The sequence below is a fragment of the Myotis myotis genome, unplaced genomic scaffold, assembly GCF_014108235.1.
Source record: "Myotis myotis isolate mMyoMyo1 unplaced genomic scaffold, mMyoMyo1.p scaffold_m19_p_13, whole genome shotgun sequence".
In the NCBI taxonomy this organism is placed as follows: domain Eukaryota; kingdom Metazoa; phylum Chordata; class Mammalia; order Chiroptera; family Vespertilionidae; genus Myotis; species Myotis myotis.
This window is the reverse complement of record NW_023416317.1, coordinates 46,285,745-46,301,806: the sequence shown is the minus strand read 5'-3', so window position 1 is coordinate 46,301,806 and position 16,062 is coordinate 46,285,745. Positions and strand designations below refer to the sequence as shown.

Sequence of the window (16,062 nt, the reverse complement as noted above, 5' to 3'; positions counted from 1 at the left end):
GCTAGCTTTTTTCCACTCAGCATCATAACTAAGATTTGCCCATGCCATTCTGTGAGACTGCAGTACATTTCTCTACACATTTATAATTCACATCACACATTATGTATCACATTATATTTATCATATTCCACATACCAGTTAATGAATATGTGGTTGTTTCCATTGTTTTTGGTATTATGAATAGTGTTCCTATAGACATTTTTATACATGTCACTGGGGGTACATCTACAGGAGCTTCTTAGGGCATACCCAGAAGTCGCAACGCTCAGTCACAGAATGTGCCAATATTCAACTTCATGGGATGACAATTGTTTCCTGGATACACACCTACACTTCATTTCTCCGCTACCCCTGCAGGCACATGAGGCACATAACTGAGAGCCAGCCATGGGAAGTGAGCTGCTGGCGGGAAGCTGTGGTTGAAGACAGCAGAGCTTCCTTCAGCCGGGTCCCCAATAACTGCAGAGAGCAACTGACAGCTTCACCCCCCCACCCCACACCCCCAATTCTATCAGGTGAGCAATAAGTACACTTGTGTTGTGTTGAAGACATTAGATGTATATTAGAGATGTATGCCACATGAGTCTACTGTAACTACACTAATACAGAAATACCTTGAGTGGGGTGCTTCCAAAACAAAAGTCTAAAATGTGTCACATCTGCCTAGTGGCTGACAGCACAGGAAACATGTATCAGAGCTGGAAACAGGAATACATATCTCCCAGAAAGAAGCTTGTATACTTATACCTAAGAAGTTGATTGATTGATTGACTGATTGATTTTGCTACTTCTTAAGATTCCTTGTCTTTAACTTTTGACACCTTAATTATAATGTGCCTTGATGTGGGTCTCTTTGGGTTCATACTATTTTGAACTCTCTGGGCTTTCTGGATCTGGATTTCCTTTTCCTTCCCCAGGTTAGGGGATTTTTTACTCTGTTATGGAACATAAAATCCAGGACAAACACCAGAAATTATCAAATGCTTTAAGGACCTATAAGCACACTCAAGAGGGAGAGAAGATGGCCTTGAACTTAGGGAAAGCTTTAGGTTCAATTAGGTGAAGAAAAGATAAGCAAAAGAGAGAGATTATCAACAGGTAGAAAGAACATGGGAGAGAGCAAGTTAGAAAATGACACTTTCAGGGATGGGAAATAAGTCAGTTGCCAGAATATGCAAGGAAGTTGGAAAAGAGTGAGAGATGAGATAGAATAAGAGTTAAGAAGTAAATAGTTGTGGGAGAATAATTCAAGCCATAACAATTTAGAAAATTATAATAATCATAGTTTTAATAAAAATATTAGCTTTGTTCATTAAAACCCCAAATTGCCCTCTTATAAAGATTATTAAATTGGGACACTATATAGAAAATTGGATGAAGAAAAAATACAGAAAATTCAGTAATATTAAAAACAAGAAAAAGGGGAGAAAGGAACTACAAATCAGTAATAACCCAACAGGCAAAAACATAAACATGCATTTTACAGCAGAGGAAAATACGTGTGACCAGTGAACATATAGACCAGGGGTGGGCAAACTTTTTGACTCAAGGGCCACAATGGGTTCTTAAACTGAACCGGAGGGCCGGGACAAAAGCATGGATGGAGTGTTTGTGTGAACTAATATAAATTCAAAGTAAACATCATTACATAAAAGGGTACGGTCTTTTTTTTTTTTTAGTTTTATTCCTTTCAAACGGGCCGGATCCGGCCCACGGGCCGTAGTTTGCCCACGGCTGATATAAATAGATGCTCAACATTACTAGAATTCAGGAAAATTCAAATCAAGAGAACAATGAGATGCTATTTTACACTTAAGACATGTAACAACACTAAATGTTGGAAAGGATGGCACATCTTATCAATGTAAACTGATAGGACCACTTTAGAAATACAATTTAATATTACTATATGAAGTTAAATATTTGTATAGCCTATGACCCTCAGCAATTCTACTACAAGAGAAGCTTCTATATTTGTACCAGGAGACATCTGCAAAGATGTTGACAGGAGCCAAACAAAGCAACATGGATCACTGTGAGTAACATAATTTTGAGTGAAAACCGTGTTTCAGAAGATATACTTTTTTTATATAAAGATAAGCGTAAGTAAATATATTGTAAGTTCCTGGTAATATGAACATGATGGTGAGGAGAAAGGGCAATGGATGGATCAATGATGAACTGTAGCATTAACCAAGAATTAGAAGTAATCCAATTCTGTAATCCAATTTAACTGCAGCTTTTTAAAAAGTTGTAGTAATCATCCCTGTATATACTAGTACATCTTTGCTAATACATCTGTTAGCAAATTCCTAGAAATGGAATTTGTGAAAATGTACATTTAGCACTTAGAATTTTTCCCCCCGTGGCCCCACAGAATAGTTACATACATATTCCCACCTCTAAAGTGCCTAGAGTATCTGTCTCCTACCTCTTTGCCAAAACCTGGTATCAACGAACTTTGGTTTTTGCCAGTCAGATAAGCAATATTCATTATTTTGATTTATAATTTATACTTAAATATGGGCCTGACTGAGCATCTTTTTATCAGCCATTTTATTTCTTCCTTTGTTCATACGTCTTCAAACTCTTTTTCTAAGAGTTAATCCACTTTTTTTTTTTTAAATATATCTTATTGATTTTTTTACAGAGAGGAAGGGAGAGGGATAGAGAGTTAGAAACATCGATGAAAGAGAAACATCAATCAGCTGCCTCCTGCACACTTTCTACTGGGGATGTGCCCGCAACCAAGGTACATGCCCTTGATTGGAATCGAACCTGGGACCTTACAGTCCACAGGCTGATGCTCTATCCACTGAGCTAAACTGGTCGGGCCACTTTTATTATTAATTAGAGGCCCGGTGCACAAAATTCGTGCACAGGGTGGGAGGGGGTACCCTCAGCCTGGCCTGTGCCCTCTCGCACTCTGAGACCCCTCAAGGGATGTCCGCCTGCTGGCTTAGGCGGACAGCCCTCTCACAGTCCAGGATCCCTTGCTCCTTACCACCCGCCTGCTCGCTGCTCCTTAGCGCTGCTGCGGAGGCAGGAGGGCTCCTGCCACTGCCACTGCACTCGCCAGCTATAAGCCCGGCTTCTGGCTGAGCGGCGCTACCCCTGTGGGAGTGCATTAACCACCAGAGGGCAGCTCCTGCATTGAGAGTCTGCCCTTTGGTGGTCAGTGCACATCATAGCGACCGGTCATTCTGGTCATTCTGCCATAAGGATCGCTTAAGCTTTTATTATATAGACTAGAGGCTCGGGGCATGACATTCATGCACTGGGGGGGAGGGGAGGTCCCTCAGCCCAGCCTGCACCCTCTTGCAGTCTGGGACACCTTGGGGGATGTCTAACCCTGGCGGTCAGTGCATGTCACTGGCCGTTCTGCTGTTTGGTTGCTTTGCATATTAGGGTTTTATTATATAGGATAATTTTAAGAATTTTTGCTTTATATATTGAAGAACACAACCCTTGCTTATAATGCATATTCCAGTTATTTCACCCACCACTATGCTATTTATCTTTGTCACATTTTACTATTCACAGAGTCAAATTTACCAATCTTTTCAGTTGTAACTACTAAACACAGAGTTTTTAAGTTAACAGAGCTCTAACATAACAATCTCCACAGATTCTTCCTATCTGGAGAGTTTTATTGGTGTTTCATGCCATCTCAGTGTAGATTAAAAAAAAAATCCAAATCATCAGAGTTTTAATGTATAAGCATCACCCCAACCCAGACTGAAGAAATTTTGCTGTTGACATGATCTGGACTTAATTGTCAACCCTAAAATAGTTTATAATAGTATACAGAGGTAATTAAAAGAATGGGCCTTTAAGCTTCTGTATCTGATTCAACACATTAATTCAGTCTTGTATTGGCTTTATGCAAGGCAAATACAACTATGAAAATGAATGAACAACAACAAAAAACACCTCATTAACAAAAAAGAAAAATCTGCATAGATGCTCAAACTTGAAATTGCAGTAGGTACCCCCCAAAAAGCATCTTACCTGTTCAGCTGTCTTGGAATATATATAAGGTATCACAGACAGGAAGAGGTGGAGGCACCAGTCCTTGAAAAAGTCCATGGAGTGCTAAACCCAACCAGCAGGCAAGGACACCCACTCAATGATGCCCCAAACAGGAATGAGTCCTTCACCGCACTGCTCCCCAAGGTCCCAAAATTACACATAAGCACTGGGCTGTAACTTAATGATTGCAACAAAACCCACAATTATTTTTGCCCAGAATTTAGAATTGGCTTCTAAATTTTAGAAAAGGAAAATTTGGAAATTTATGCGCAAGTCATTTTATAATTTTCCCTGGCAAACTAGTAAGCTGGCAAATTAGATGTAATTGTGTAGTTGACTTCATTTGCCCAGAATTATTAGGCTCAGCAATCCTCTTTGGGGCAATCAAACCTTCCTTCCTCAAGCCAACAAACACTATTAGTGCTTAATTATGTCATATATCTACATACATTTAAAAAGGGAAGAAAATGATATAAAAAATGGCGATTTAAGTTTTTTAAAATGTCTCTAAAAAGAGATTTATTTAATTATTGTACATAACAAGAGCTTTGTCTTCTTAAAATGTATAAAAATATTTACTCCCAATAAATCCTACACAAATATAAAAGTATCTATTTATTCATGTAGCACTCCCTATGTCCTGTGAAGTAGTACATGTTTTTATTTCATCATTAACATCTGAAAGCAACCGCAATAGAAGTAAAAACTTACGGTCAAATTAATATTAAAATTTATAATGTGAGTTGGGGGTCAATGTTTGACTCACATAAGACTCCTTTTCTCAAAAGAGGAATAATGGTTCCTTCCAAGACTGCCTTGTTTATAATGCAAAATAATTATCAGCTGTCATAACACCGGCACCAATAAGCCCTAGTAGATGTCGGTTTACTACGAGATAGTAGCATGCTCTTTCCACTGAAACTGAACCAGTCCAGGCTGGTGAAGCACTGAGCTACATTAACTTACTTAATAACCAGGTTCTCCACTGAGGTATTGTTAGCAGTAGCATAGGCTAAGGTCCATATCAGGACAGCTTGCTCTTATCAGTTGTTTGCATTAAAACTGACTACACTATCAAACAGCACTAAGTATTCAGGCATCCAAAATTTATATTAATAACAATAAGCTAACACTTAGTTAACATTTATTAAATGCCAGGTACTCTAACAGCTAGCAATAATCCCATAAGGTAAGAAATATTACTATTGCTGTTTTATTTAATTTATTTATTTATTTATTTTTGGTTAATCCTTACCCAAGGATATTTTTCCATTGACTTTTAGGGAGAGTGGAAGAGAGAGGGAAAGAGAGAGAGAGGCAACATTGATTGGTTGCCTCCTACACATGCCCCAACCAGGGCCCCGGCCAGAGAGAAGCCTGTAACCAAGGTACGTGTCCTTGACCAGAATCAAACCCAGGACCCTTTGGTCCCCAGGCTGACGCTCTATCCATTGAGCCAAACCGGCTAGGGCACTATTGCTGTTTTAAACACATGTAAAATTATGGCCCAAATAATTAAGTTACTTTGTGGTCACAACTAGTAAACAGGGAAAGCTGAAATCTCAACCAAGTCTGGCCCCAAAAGTAATATAAACAATAATGATGAAGACAAGCATATGTAATAACAACACAACTCACTAATGGATATGTAGATAACAACAAATTAAATATCCCCATTGTTATAAGCATTACATAACTGACTCCCAAGGAAGAGTGAAATGACAGGCTGCATGGCTGACCTGTGTGAGAGCGAAGGGTAGAGAGGAGAACCTGAATACCTTCCATTTATGAGTGAAAGCGGGTAGAAAAAGCAAAATTACAAAAACGTGTTAAATAACAAACTGAAAATGGGTGGTAGAAGAAATCTGTGAGTTAATAACACTGAGTTGTCTTAAAACTAGCAAGATGATCTGATGAAAAAAACTCACAGATTTTTCTGAGTGATTCGAAGTAACATAAATAGATGAAGAAAAGCACATAATCCCAGGTTGTACTTGTGAATGGTTCCAAAAAGGAAGCTGCGGCTTCACTTGATGTGCCCAGTGATGGAAGCTGGTAGAGAATTTAAGAGGATGGTAACAGATGCAGTCAAAAATGGCAGAAAAGAAAATGACCTCAGCTACAAGCAAGATTCTCAGGTCAAAGAATCACACCTATTGATGAAGTAAGAAATGCCGGTGAGCAGGAATTCAACAAGAACAGGAATCACAGCCTGCAAGGTCACAGAGAAGCCTACAATAGGAAGCCAAAACATAAGCCTAGAACAAACCAGTACGAATGCATCATTTAACTGAGCAAAAATAACCAACACTTAAGCTCGCAAGGCGGAGACCACTGCACGCGCTCACGTGATGGCTAGAGGAGGATGGCTGCTTTGGTAACAGGCTCAAACCCTTCAGAAGTTTGCTCAGAAAGGTTAGCTAGGCAAGGGGAGAGCTACTCTTGCTTGTAATAGAAAGTCTGAGAGTAAAATGGCAGAAATGACTTAAAGGCCAATAAAAATTAAAACACCATGATTGGCTAGAGTTAGTTTTGAGACTCATGAGCCAGAGAAGAACTGTATGGCAGCACTTGACAACTTAAATCCTCCCGAGAGACTCCAAAATAAGAACACAAGTGAATAGATACATTATGTATATTTGCTCTCAAATGGCAATTAAAAAAAAAAAATCTGTGTATGAGTCTTGTGGGGTATAATTCAAAAACTGTAACGCCAGGATTCTTAGCAGCTGGCTCCATCATGGCTCTTTAAAAGAACTACAAGTTCTAAAACAGCAGTTCAGAAATCACCCTAGCACAGAAAGTAATATAATTCCCTTCCCCTTTATTAAATATATTTTTATTGATTTCAAAGAGGAAGAGAAAGGGAGAGAGAAACATCAATGATGAGAATCACTGACCAGCTGCCTCCTGCATGCCCTCTACTGAGGATTGACCCCACAACCTGGGCATGTGCCCTGGACCGGAAATCGAACCGTGATCCCCTGGTTCATAGGTCAATGTTCAACCACTGAGCAACACCAGCCAGGGAATATAATTCCCCCTTTTTTGGGGGGGTCAATAGATAGAAACTGTTCCATGACTGAGTACAGTGTAAAAGCTAAACCTACCAGAAGGGAAAGCATACTAAGTTAGCAGCCTTAAGTCACCGACAGCAGCAGCGCTCACGAGTGGAGTTTAATCACAACCCATGAATGACTAAGATGGGTCAGCCTGGAGCTGGTTATGATTCCTCAGAGTAAAAATGACATATTCGTATTACAGCTCGATGTCTGTGCTACATGTGCAGACCGGGAACGAAACACTGGACAATACTAGGGGACACCATCCATTTTGTAGTCTGTTGTGGATGGCATCCCTATGGTTGTCTACCAACAGCCTGCCCACCCTAACCCAGTCATACTGGTTCTAGCGGCATTTGGCGCTAAACCGAGACCTTGTGGGTTTATATGATAAACATATCATTCCTTCCTTGTTACCACTTGCTTAACTTTAAAATGCCCTAAAATGCCAAAAATATTGTCTGACCCAAACAACTATTTGTTTTATTGAAATAAAAGATAGTTGGTGCATTTTTCACATGATCCTGTCATGAGTTAATTTTCCTTTTTATTAACAGAATAGAGTGAGCTCATGACAACAGTGACAAACAACACCTGACGACTAATGAGACACCCTGGGAAGCCCCAGAAACGTGATCACCACCACAGAGAAGCTAAGTCCTCACTCCGTTTCTGGCGGACAGCAGAGGTTAGTCATCTGTGGCATTTACAGTGACTCTGTGATGAACTCCAATATGTAAACAGAATTCATACTCATTCCCCAGAAGTTAAAGTGAGATTTAGCACAGCCAGGGAATGGAGTCATCTGGGCAGTCTCTTACTGTGCGTCAGCATTTCCCAAAATTTTTTCCATGGAATATTAAGAGGGTGCCATGGCGAGTTTAAAATGCCACAGCTATCCATTGTGGGAGCATTGTTATGCCTATTGGCTTATTAAGGCTCTGAGAAGTCATGCAGTAAAGAAATTGGTTTTGTTAACCTAGTGTATCCCATACTTATTTGTTCACAAAACCTGGTTTTTCGTTTTGTTTGGTGGAACATCAAAGATATGAGAAGAGTCTGGGAAATGCTACTCAAAGATTACCATGGATATATGTATTAATAACTAAAATGTAACAACCAAACTAAAATAAGATTTAGCTGAGGATTGCAGAGTACTAAAGGAAACTTTAGTGCAGGGTCAACACACGTTGGCTGAGAGCTCTACTTGGTAAAAATGACAAGGAAAATGCCATTTGCTACATATTCAGGGATGCCAGAAACAAAGGACAAAAAGCCTATTTTCTGTAGTACTCACTGTCACTTAGCACACACTTCTCGTAAGATGGATAAAAACATATCAATATTTGGGCTGAGAACATTTTAAATGCTCAGTAAGAACAGAAGTGTACTTCTTTTAAAACCAATTTATCAGAAAACAACTAAATGTCTAGGACTTCAGGAGCTCAGAAGCTTAACAAAGTCTCTCCTCGCATTATGGACTACATTGGGATTATCTGCTGATACCGAGACAATGGCACCTACTGAAGATTATTACAATACTTACCACATTACAAAAAGAATCCAGACCAATGCTATGTACATACTTAGTACATTCTGGATTAGACCAAGTAAAATTTAACAACAAGCTGAACAGCATTCTATAAAACAAAAACAAAAAGTCGGTTAGGCCAATTCTGGCTGTTTTTCTGTGCTACGGACTCACAGTGAGAAAGAAGGCTGTCTTGGAATTTGATGACGGAATCAAATCTGAATTCTTTATCTAAAGTTTATCTACATTTACCTTAAAAGAAGTTCTTTTGGTAACTTTTTGTTAATAAGGCCTTCATCATTATTTGAGAAAACCTAAAAGAAAAAAAAAAAAAGGAAACCCGTTAGTGCTCCTCGATTTTTTTTTTTAAGTTACGTGTTTTTTAGATCAGAACAGCCCCAATTACTGTCCTACAGGTATGATACCAATTTCATGAAGCCACCACACTTCAATATTGATAGCTATAAGAATAGTTTATACCCTTTCACCATTTTTATAAAAATTGCAACATCCATTTCTATATACTACCTTGTATTGGAGGTTCTAACCAAGGTTATTAGGCAAGAAAATAAATAAAAGGCATCTTGTTGGAAAGGAAGAAGTAAAACAATCTCTGTTCACAGGTAACAATCTTGTATACAGAGAATTCTAAAAAAAAAAAAAAATCACAGAAAATTCTATCAGAACTAATCAAGGAGTTCAGCAAGGTTGCAGGATACTATATAAAATATACAATATATTTACTATATAACAATAAATTATATTTCCATATATTAGCAATGAACCACCTGAAACTGACATTAAGAAAACAATCTCATTTACAACAGCATTAAAAAGAATAAAATACTTAAGAATAAATTTAACTAAAGAAGTGCAAGACAGCCCTAGCTGGTTTGGCTCAGTAGATAGAGTGTCAGCCTGTGGACTGAAGGGTCCCGGGTTCAATTCCAGTCAAGGGCATATGCCTGGGTTGCTGGCTCAATAAGGGGCGTGCAGGAGGCAGCCAATCAACGATTCTCAAACATCATTGATGTTTCTATTTCTCTCTCCCTTCCTCTCTGAAATCATTTTTTTTAAAAAGGGGGAGGGAGGGGTGCAAGACATGTTGAAAACTTATATAAAACATTGTTGAGAGAAATTTAAAAAGACAAATATACTCACATCCCATGTTCACGAATTGGAAGATTTAATAGTGTTAAGTTAGCAACATTTCTCAAACTGATCCATAGATTTAATGAAATCTCTACTAAAATGCCAGCTGCCTTTTTATTGAAAAATTTAAAAGTTGATCCTAAAATCAATATGGAAATGCAAGAGGATAACCAAAATAAAGTCATGCATTGCCTAACGATGCTTGGGTCAATGAAGTACCACCTATACAACAGTGGTCCCATAAGATCAAATGGAACTGAAAAATTCCCATCACCCTAAGTGATATCACAGCCATCATAACATCATAGTGTGAGGCATTACTCATGTTGTTTGTGGTGATGTTAGTGTACAGTGTTTATAAACTGTGGAGGAATTGGAACACTCATACACTACTGGTAGACCCATTTTGGAAAACAGTATGGCAGTTCCTCAAAGGTTAAACATAAAGTTACCATATGAACCAACAATTCCAACCACAGGCAACTACCTAAGAAATAAAAATGTGTCCATACAAAAACTTGTACATGGATGATCATAGCAGCATTATTCATAATAGCCAAAAAGTGGAAATAACCCAATGTCCATCAGCTAATGAATAAAGGGTGGTATATCCATACAAGGGAAAATTATTACCAATCAAAAAGAATGAGGTACTAATATATACAACAGATATGAGCCTTTGAAATATTATGTCACATGAAAGAAGACACAAACAAAAGGCCACATGTCGTATAATTCTGACTCCACAAAACCTTTCCCAGCGACTGCCCTGTTCCACTTCCTTAGACACCTCTGCTCCAGTCCCATCTCTTTCAGAGCCACTCCAGCGCTGGAAGTGGCAGTGCTGAGGTAGACAGGACAGGGTAGAAGTGAGACACCAAATGAGGGAGGGAAGGCAGAGGTCAAAGTGTAGTTCAACCCATGGCTGTCCATATCCGAGTTTTCATAGTCTGCGGGGACGGGGGTGGTCAAGTAAAACCTGCAGGGTGTCATTAGACATTACAAATAGAGAGTTCGTCATAAAATAAAAAAGAACTTGCTGGTTCAGCTGATAAGACCCTGAGACGCCTAATCTTGGTGTAGTACATTTAAGCCAGGCACTGGGCACATTCTTTAGTTTGGAGAGAAGCCATGGTATAATGGCTAAGAAGCCAGACTTTGAAGACCAGTTGAGTTCAAATCCTGGCTCTGCTACTGGCCAACTATTTGACCTTGGGCAAGTTGCCTAATCAATCTGAGAGTCTTAAATGGGTATAATGTCAATCTTCTAGGGATACTGGAAGGATTAAATGAGATGTGAAGTAATCAGCCTAAAACTAGGCTAGTAGTGAAAGGCTCTATGAAAAAGAATTATTGTTACAATTAAGTACTGAAAGTTATGCTGCAATTCCAGTGCAGACAAAAGGGAGGCCAAGACTGTCAAGAGTAAAGAGAAAAAAAAAAAGAAAAAAGAATAGAGAAACCTCTTCTTTTCACCATCTATTAATACAGACCTCATTACACAAGCTCTCTTGACTACACGGCAAATAGACCAAAACTGTCCTTAGATGTCAGATACACTTTATTGTAAAGTTTCCCCTCCACCTTGTGCTTCCCAACACCAGCATAGAAAGGAAAGTGCCAAAACAGGGGCGAGTCCGAGAGAATAAATGAAAATGGGAAGACTGTATGATCAAGTATTAAGCAGTAACAAAAACTTGATGGCAATAAATATCCTAATGTACATTTTGACCCACATGAATTAAAATTTAAACCATTATTTGATGTCTTTTTGCAACAATTTTAGAACATACAACTCAAACAAATGTAAAAATTACTATTAGAAAAAAACTTGGAAAATAAAATTTTACTTTTTAAAAGTTTTTTTTAAAAAATATATTTTACTGATTCCTTACAGAGAGGAAGGGAGAGGGGCAGAGAGTTAGAAACATTGATGAGAGAGAAACATCGATCAGCTGCCTCCTGTACACCCCCTCCTGGGGATGTGCCCGCAACCAAGGTACATGCCCTTGACCAGAATCGAACCCTTCAGTCCACAGGCGGACGCTCTATCCACTGAGCCAATCCGGTTAGGGCACATTTTAAAAGTTTTATCCCCCAAGTCTAAATGGCTTTATGTAAGACACTGGTCTTTGTGATTCACAAAAAGTAGGTGTCATTTCCTGAACACAAACTGAAATGACAGGAGGAATTTTCAATGCTATTACAGCCATGAATATGAACCCTAATCTAATAACCTGTCTTCATCAATTCCTCCTCATTTCATCTTTGTGAAAGAGGGGAGGGAGAGGGAAAAGAGGGGAAGGCTAGGCCAGGCTACTCTGTTCTGTAGCAGCTATTCCAGTGCCAAGAACAACAAAATACAAGTATTCGTAAGTGCTCAAAACATTAAAATCTAAATAAGAAAGAAAACTAATTTCCTAACATATATATGGCAAATATATTGTTGACCATATAATGATACACTATATATTACAGTATAATCTAGTGTTTCTATTAGCAGGTTCTGTGACAAAGTGCCTGATTTTGAAATCTGGCTCAATTTATCAGCTGGGTGACCTGGGCAAGTTACTTTACCTCTCTGTGCCTCAATTTCCTTGTCTCTAAAATGGGAAAATGATATCTTCCTCCATAGGGTTGTTGTGATGGTTAAATACGACATAGGTGCTTAGAAAACTATCTCACACATAGAATATACAAAATAAATGTCAGCTGTTGTTATTTTTATAGAGGCAAGAGAAACAAGAGGCTTAACTGCAGAAAATTTCATAGAGAAATAGTTAAAACAGAATTCCAAAATTCACATGCAAAATCCTTTATATCAACTTCTAAAGTTGTGTTGAAATGCAAGCATTTAATGAAGGGTAATGTTATAATCTTGAATACAGTTTTGGGGATCATATAGGCAGCATCCTCCAGTCCCCTCCTATACCATTCATTTCCCACCTTCCTCGGAGCCCAGGCATCAGCTTCTCAACTCAACGGAATCCCTTCCATGAAATAAATTCTTAACGTTTAACAATACACAAAAAGCAAAGCATTTCTAAGTCTAGCAAAGCAACCGCTAATATGCCACTATAGCAAAATGCTTTTATTTCAGTGTCAATAAGACTCCAAAATTCACTAGTCGAGGTGTACTGTGGGTCAGAATGGAATGGGTGGAGGAAGGAGAAGAAAAAGAAAATGGCCAATAGGAGGAATACAAGACTTTTCGGAAAGCTGTGGCCATTAATTCCTGAATATGCCTCCTTTCTCCCTACTATATCTGTAAGGGCTTTTCTCGCATATCTTTCAATCTATGTATATAAAAGCCTAATATGCAAATTGTCCCCTCAACCCAGAGACCAGGAGTGCGATCGCTCGCTATGACGTGCGCTGACCACCAGGGGGCGGCGTTGAACGAAGGAAGGTCCTGGCCGGCCCTGATTGCTGGCCAGGCCTAGGGACCCTACCCGTGCCTGAATTTCATACACCGGGCCCCTAGTAACATATAAAAGTAAGTCACTGCTGGATTTAAAACACAAGAGTTTGGTAAAATTCATTTTCTGAAACTCTTTCTGGCTCCGGTAATTTGTCACGTTCAAGCCGCTCAGCGTTAAAAAGAAACACAAAATAAAGACATTGCTGTTAGTTGTGATTGATGTGCTTTTCCTGTTACCAACAAGCTGCTCACTTGGCAATTGTTTTCTCAGAGCCAACGAGGCATACAGACCATCCACCTTCTCTTCCTGCTGTGCCTCTCCTTAGCAAGAAGAGCCAGAGCCCGCCAGGGTTCCAAATGGCAGGCTTTCTCCCCAGAAAGCCAATGGGCACTTGAAAGGCACCCTGCATTCTCAGCTTATTCGTTCTTCCACTAATCTACACTAAATCACTGACGTTTCACAAACAAAACACCAAAACACCGTTTCTTAAAAATAGGCATCTCCTTATTACCACCCCACCCCCTCAAACCAATACTCTACACCAGCGGTTCTCAACCTGTGGGTCGCGACCCCTTTGGGGGTCGAACCACCCTTTCACAGGGGTCGCCTAAGACCCTCGGAAAACACACATATAATTACATATTGTTTTTGTGACTAATCACTGTGCTTTAATGATGTTCAATGTGTAACAATGAAATTACATCCTGCATATCAGATATTTACATGACGATTCATAACAGTAGCACAATTGCAGTTATGAAGTAGCAACGAAAATAATTTCATGGTCGGGGGTCACCACAACATGAGGAACTGTATGAAAGGGTCGCGGCATTAGGAAGGTTGAGAACCACTGCTCTACACCAAAGGTGTGTCCCCAAGCAGCGTCCTCTCCTCTCTTACAGCCTTGGGGGGGGGCCTCTGGGGAAAACACACCTGGGCCGGCAGTTTCCTGAATCCTGTCTCTTTAAGACCCCACCTCGGCCCTCCAGGCAGGTGTTCAGCAGCGAGCGGGCTCCGTGGGGGCCGGCGGGATGCCCACCCGAGTTACTGAACAGAGGATGGCTGCCGGCTCACAGCTACTCTTCATTAAACCCCTGCGGGTGGGCACTCACCTAAACGCCGCCAGCTTAATGCCCCCATTTTTTAAAAAAGGAGGGGGAAATCTCCAAAATGACAAGTTTAAATGTCCCCGTACTAAAGAGAAAAAAACAACCTGCCGGAAGGATGAATCTGAAACACATGCACATTATTCTACTTTTTATCTATAACTGCAGAAACAAGACAGGCAGAAGCACGGAGCCTGCAAGAAATAGTGTTCGTATGAATATAGAGGATATTGACACACATCCTTTCTTTCTTTTTTTTTTTTGTAACCACACCCTCTCTGGGTGGCTTCCCAGGCAATGCAACGCCAAAATAGCGTCACGCTGTCCGGCGGTCCGCAGGGAGGAGCGGGTCCCAGCAGCGACCCAGACAGTCACGGGCAGAGAAAGCCGGGAAGCGGGCGCCAGGGCCGGCGGGCGTTCCGCGTCCTCCGGGCTCCCTTCCCCCGGGCCCGCCCAGCCCGGCACCCCGCGGCCCCACAGCCTCCCAGGCCGCGGCCCGGCCTCCCCGCGACCCCGCCGCCGCCCGCCGGGACCTCGCAGGCGGCCGCGCGGCGACCCAGCTCGGGCGGGGCCGGGCGGGCGGCGGGGCCGCGCGGGCCACACACTCACCATGGCCGGAGAGCCGCCAGCGCGCCCACAGCCCCGAGTCACACGGCGCCGGCAACGCCCGTTGTCCTGGTGACGCCAGCTGGGCGCCCCGCCCCGTCCCCAAGGTGGGCTCGGGAGCCTGCCATTGGCCGACGGCGAGCACGTGACGCCACAGGGTGGTGCCCTTAGGACCGCCCCCTCGCCCCCCGGGCCTGGACTCCTGGGCGGGGCCTCTTCGCCTTCCCTAGGTCGCACCTGGTCGGTCCATCATCACCTTGATATCCCTCACCTGACAGATAACAAGCAGCAGGCGGCGTGATTCTTTTGGAATTAAAAAGAAACACAAAAACAAATGTGTTCTTTATGCAAGAAACAGTTTACACAGGTAATACATGATTAGTGAAGACGTTTTAAGTGAACTGTAACGAGAATGAAAAAGAACAGAACCATGCTAAATCCCAGCACCTGAGGTAACCAAGGCTTACATTCCAGTTTATCTGCTTCCAAGCTCACAACGAAATATATGTTATATTACATTGTATTCTTTAAAATGGGAGCAAACCACATGGACTTTTATAATCTACTTTTTCAATTAAAAATCATCATTGCATGTCAACTCATGGAATAGCATTGTGTGTGTACCCTAATTTATTAATTCGCAATTTGTTGGAGATATATATATATAATATGGTTGATGAGAACTTTAGATATCCTCAAACCCAGCCCATTAAGTCTGTGACAAAGAGACCTAACCAACAACTGATCTGACATCTCTCCTTGAATGTTTAATAGGCATCTCAAACTTAAAAAAGCCCAAATTAGACTTTTGATCCAAGTTTCTTACTCACTTTCCAGTCTTCCTCATCCCAGCAAACGTTCCCACTATCCCCTTGGCTGTTCAGGACAAAAACCTACGAATCATCCTGGAGTCTTTCCTTTCCTCACTCCTCACATCCAATCCATTAGCAAATATTCTTAAATAAATCCTGACTCTATCCATTTCTCACTATCTCCACATCACCACCATCATCTGTTGTGTACATGAGTCTCCATGCCACCTGCCTTCCCTCCTGCAGTCTACAAACAGGAATGTTTCAGTGTCTTCTCATGGCACTTAGAGAAAAGATCCAAACTCTCCCCATGATCCACAAGGTCCTCTATGATGGGGG

The 16,062-nt window shown here is 40.9% G+C and overlaps 1 protein-coding gene across 2 annotated transcripts in view; it reads right to left on the bottom strand.

Annotated features, from left to right (window-relative positions):
• The window catches only part of FBXL2 (F-box and leucine rich repeat protein 2), a 53,741-nt gene extending 38,658 nt beyond the window's left edge, over window positions 1–15,083 (bottom strand). The window contains exons 1-2 of one of the 2 annotated variants that reach the window (XR_004971609.1): window positions 14,915–15,021; window positions 8,878–8,939 (exon numbers count right to left, since the gene is read on the bottom strand). Coding sequence is in view for 1 of the 2 variants with exons in the window: in XM_036332881.1 (XP_036188774.1) it covers window positions 8,878–8,939; window positions 14,915–14,917 (65 nt within the window). In the remaining variant the exon portion in view is untranslated. Of the gene's footprint in view, window positions 1–8,877; window positions 8,940–14,914 lie in introns of both variants that reach the window. The other variant, XM_036332881.1, reaches the window with a different exon arrangement.
• Between the last annotated feature and the right edge of the window lie 979 nt (window positions 15,084–16,062).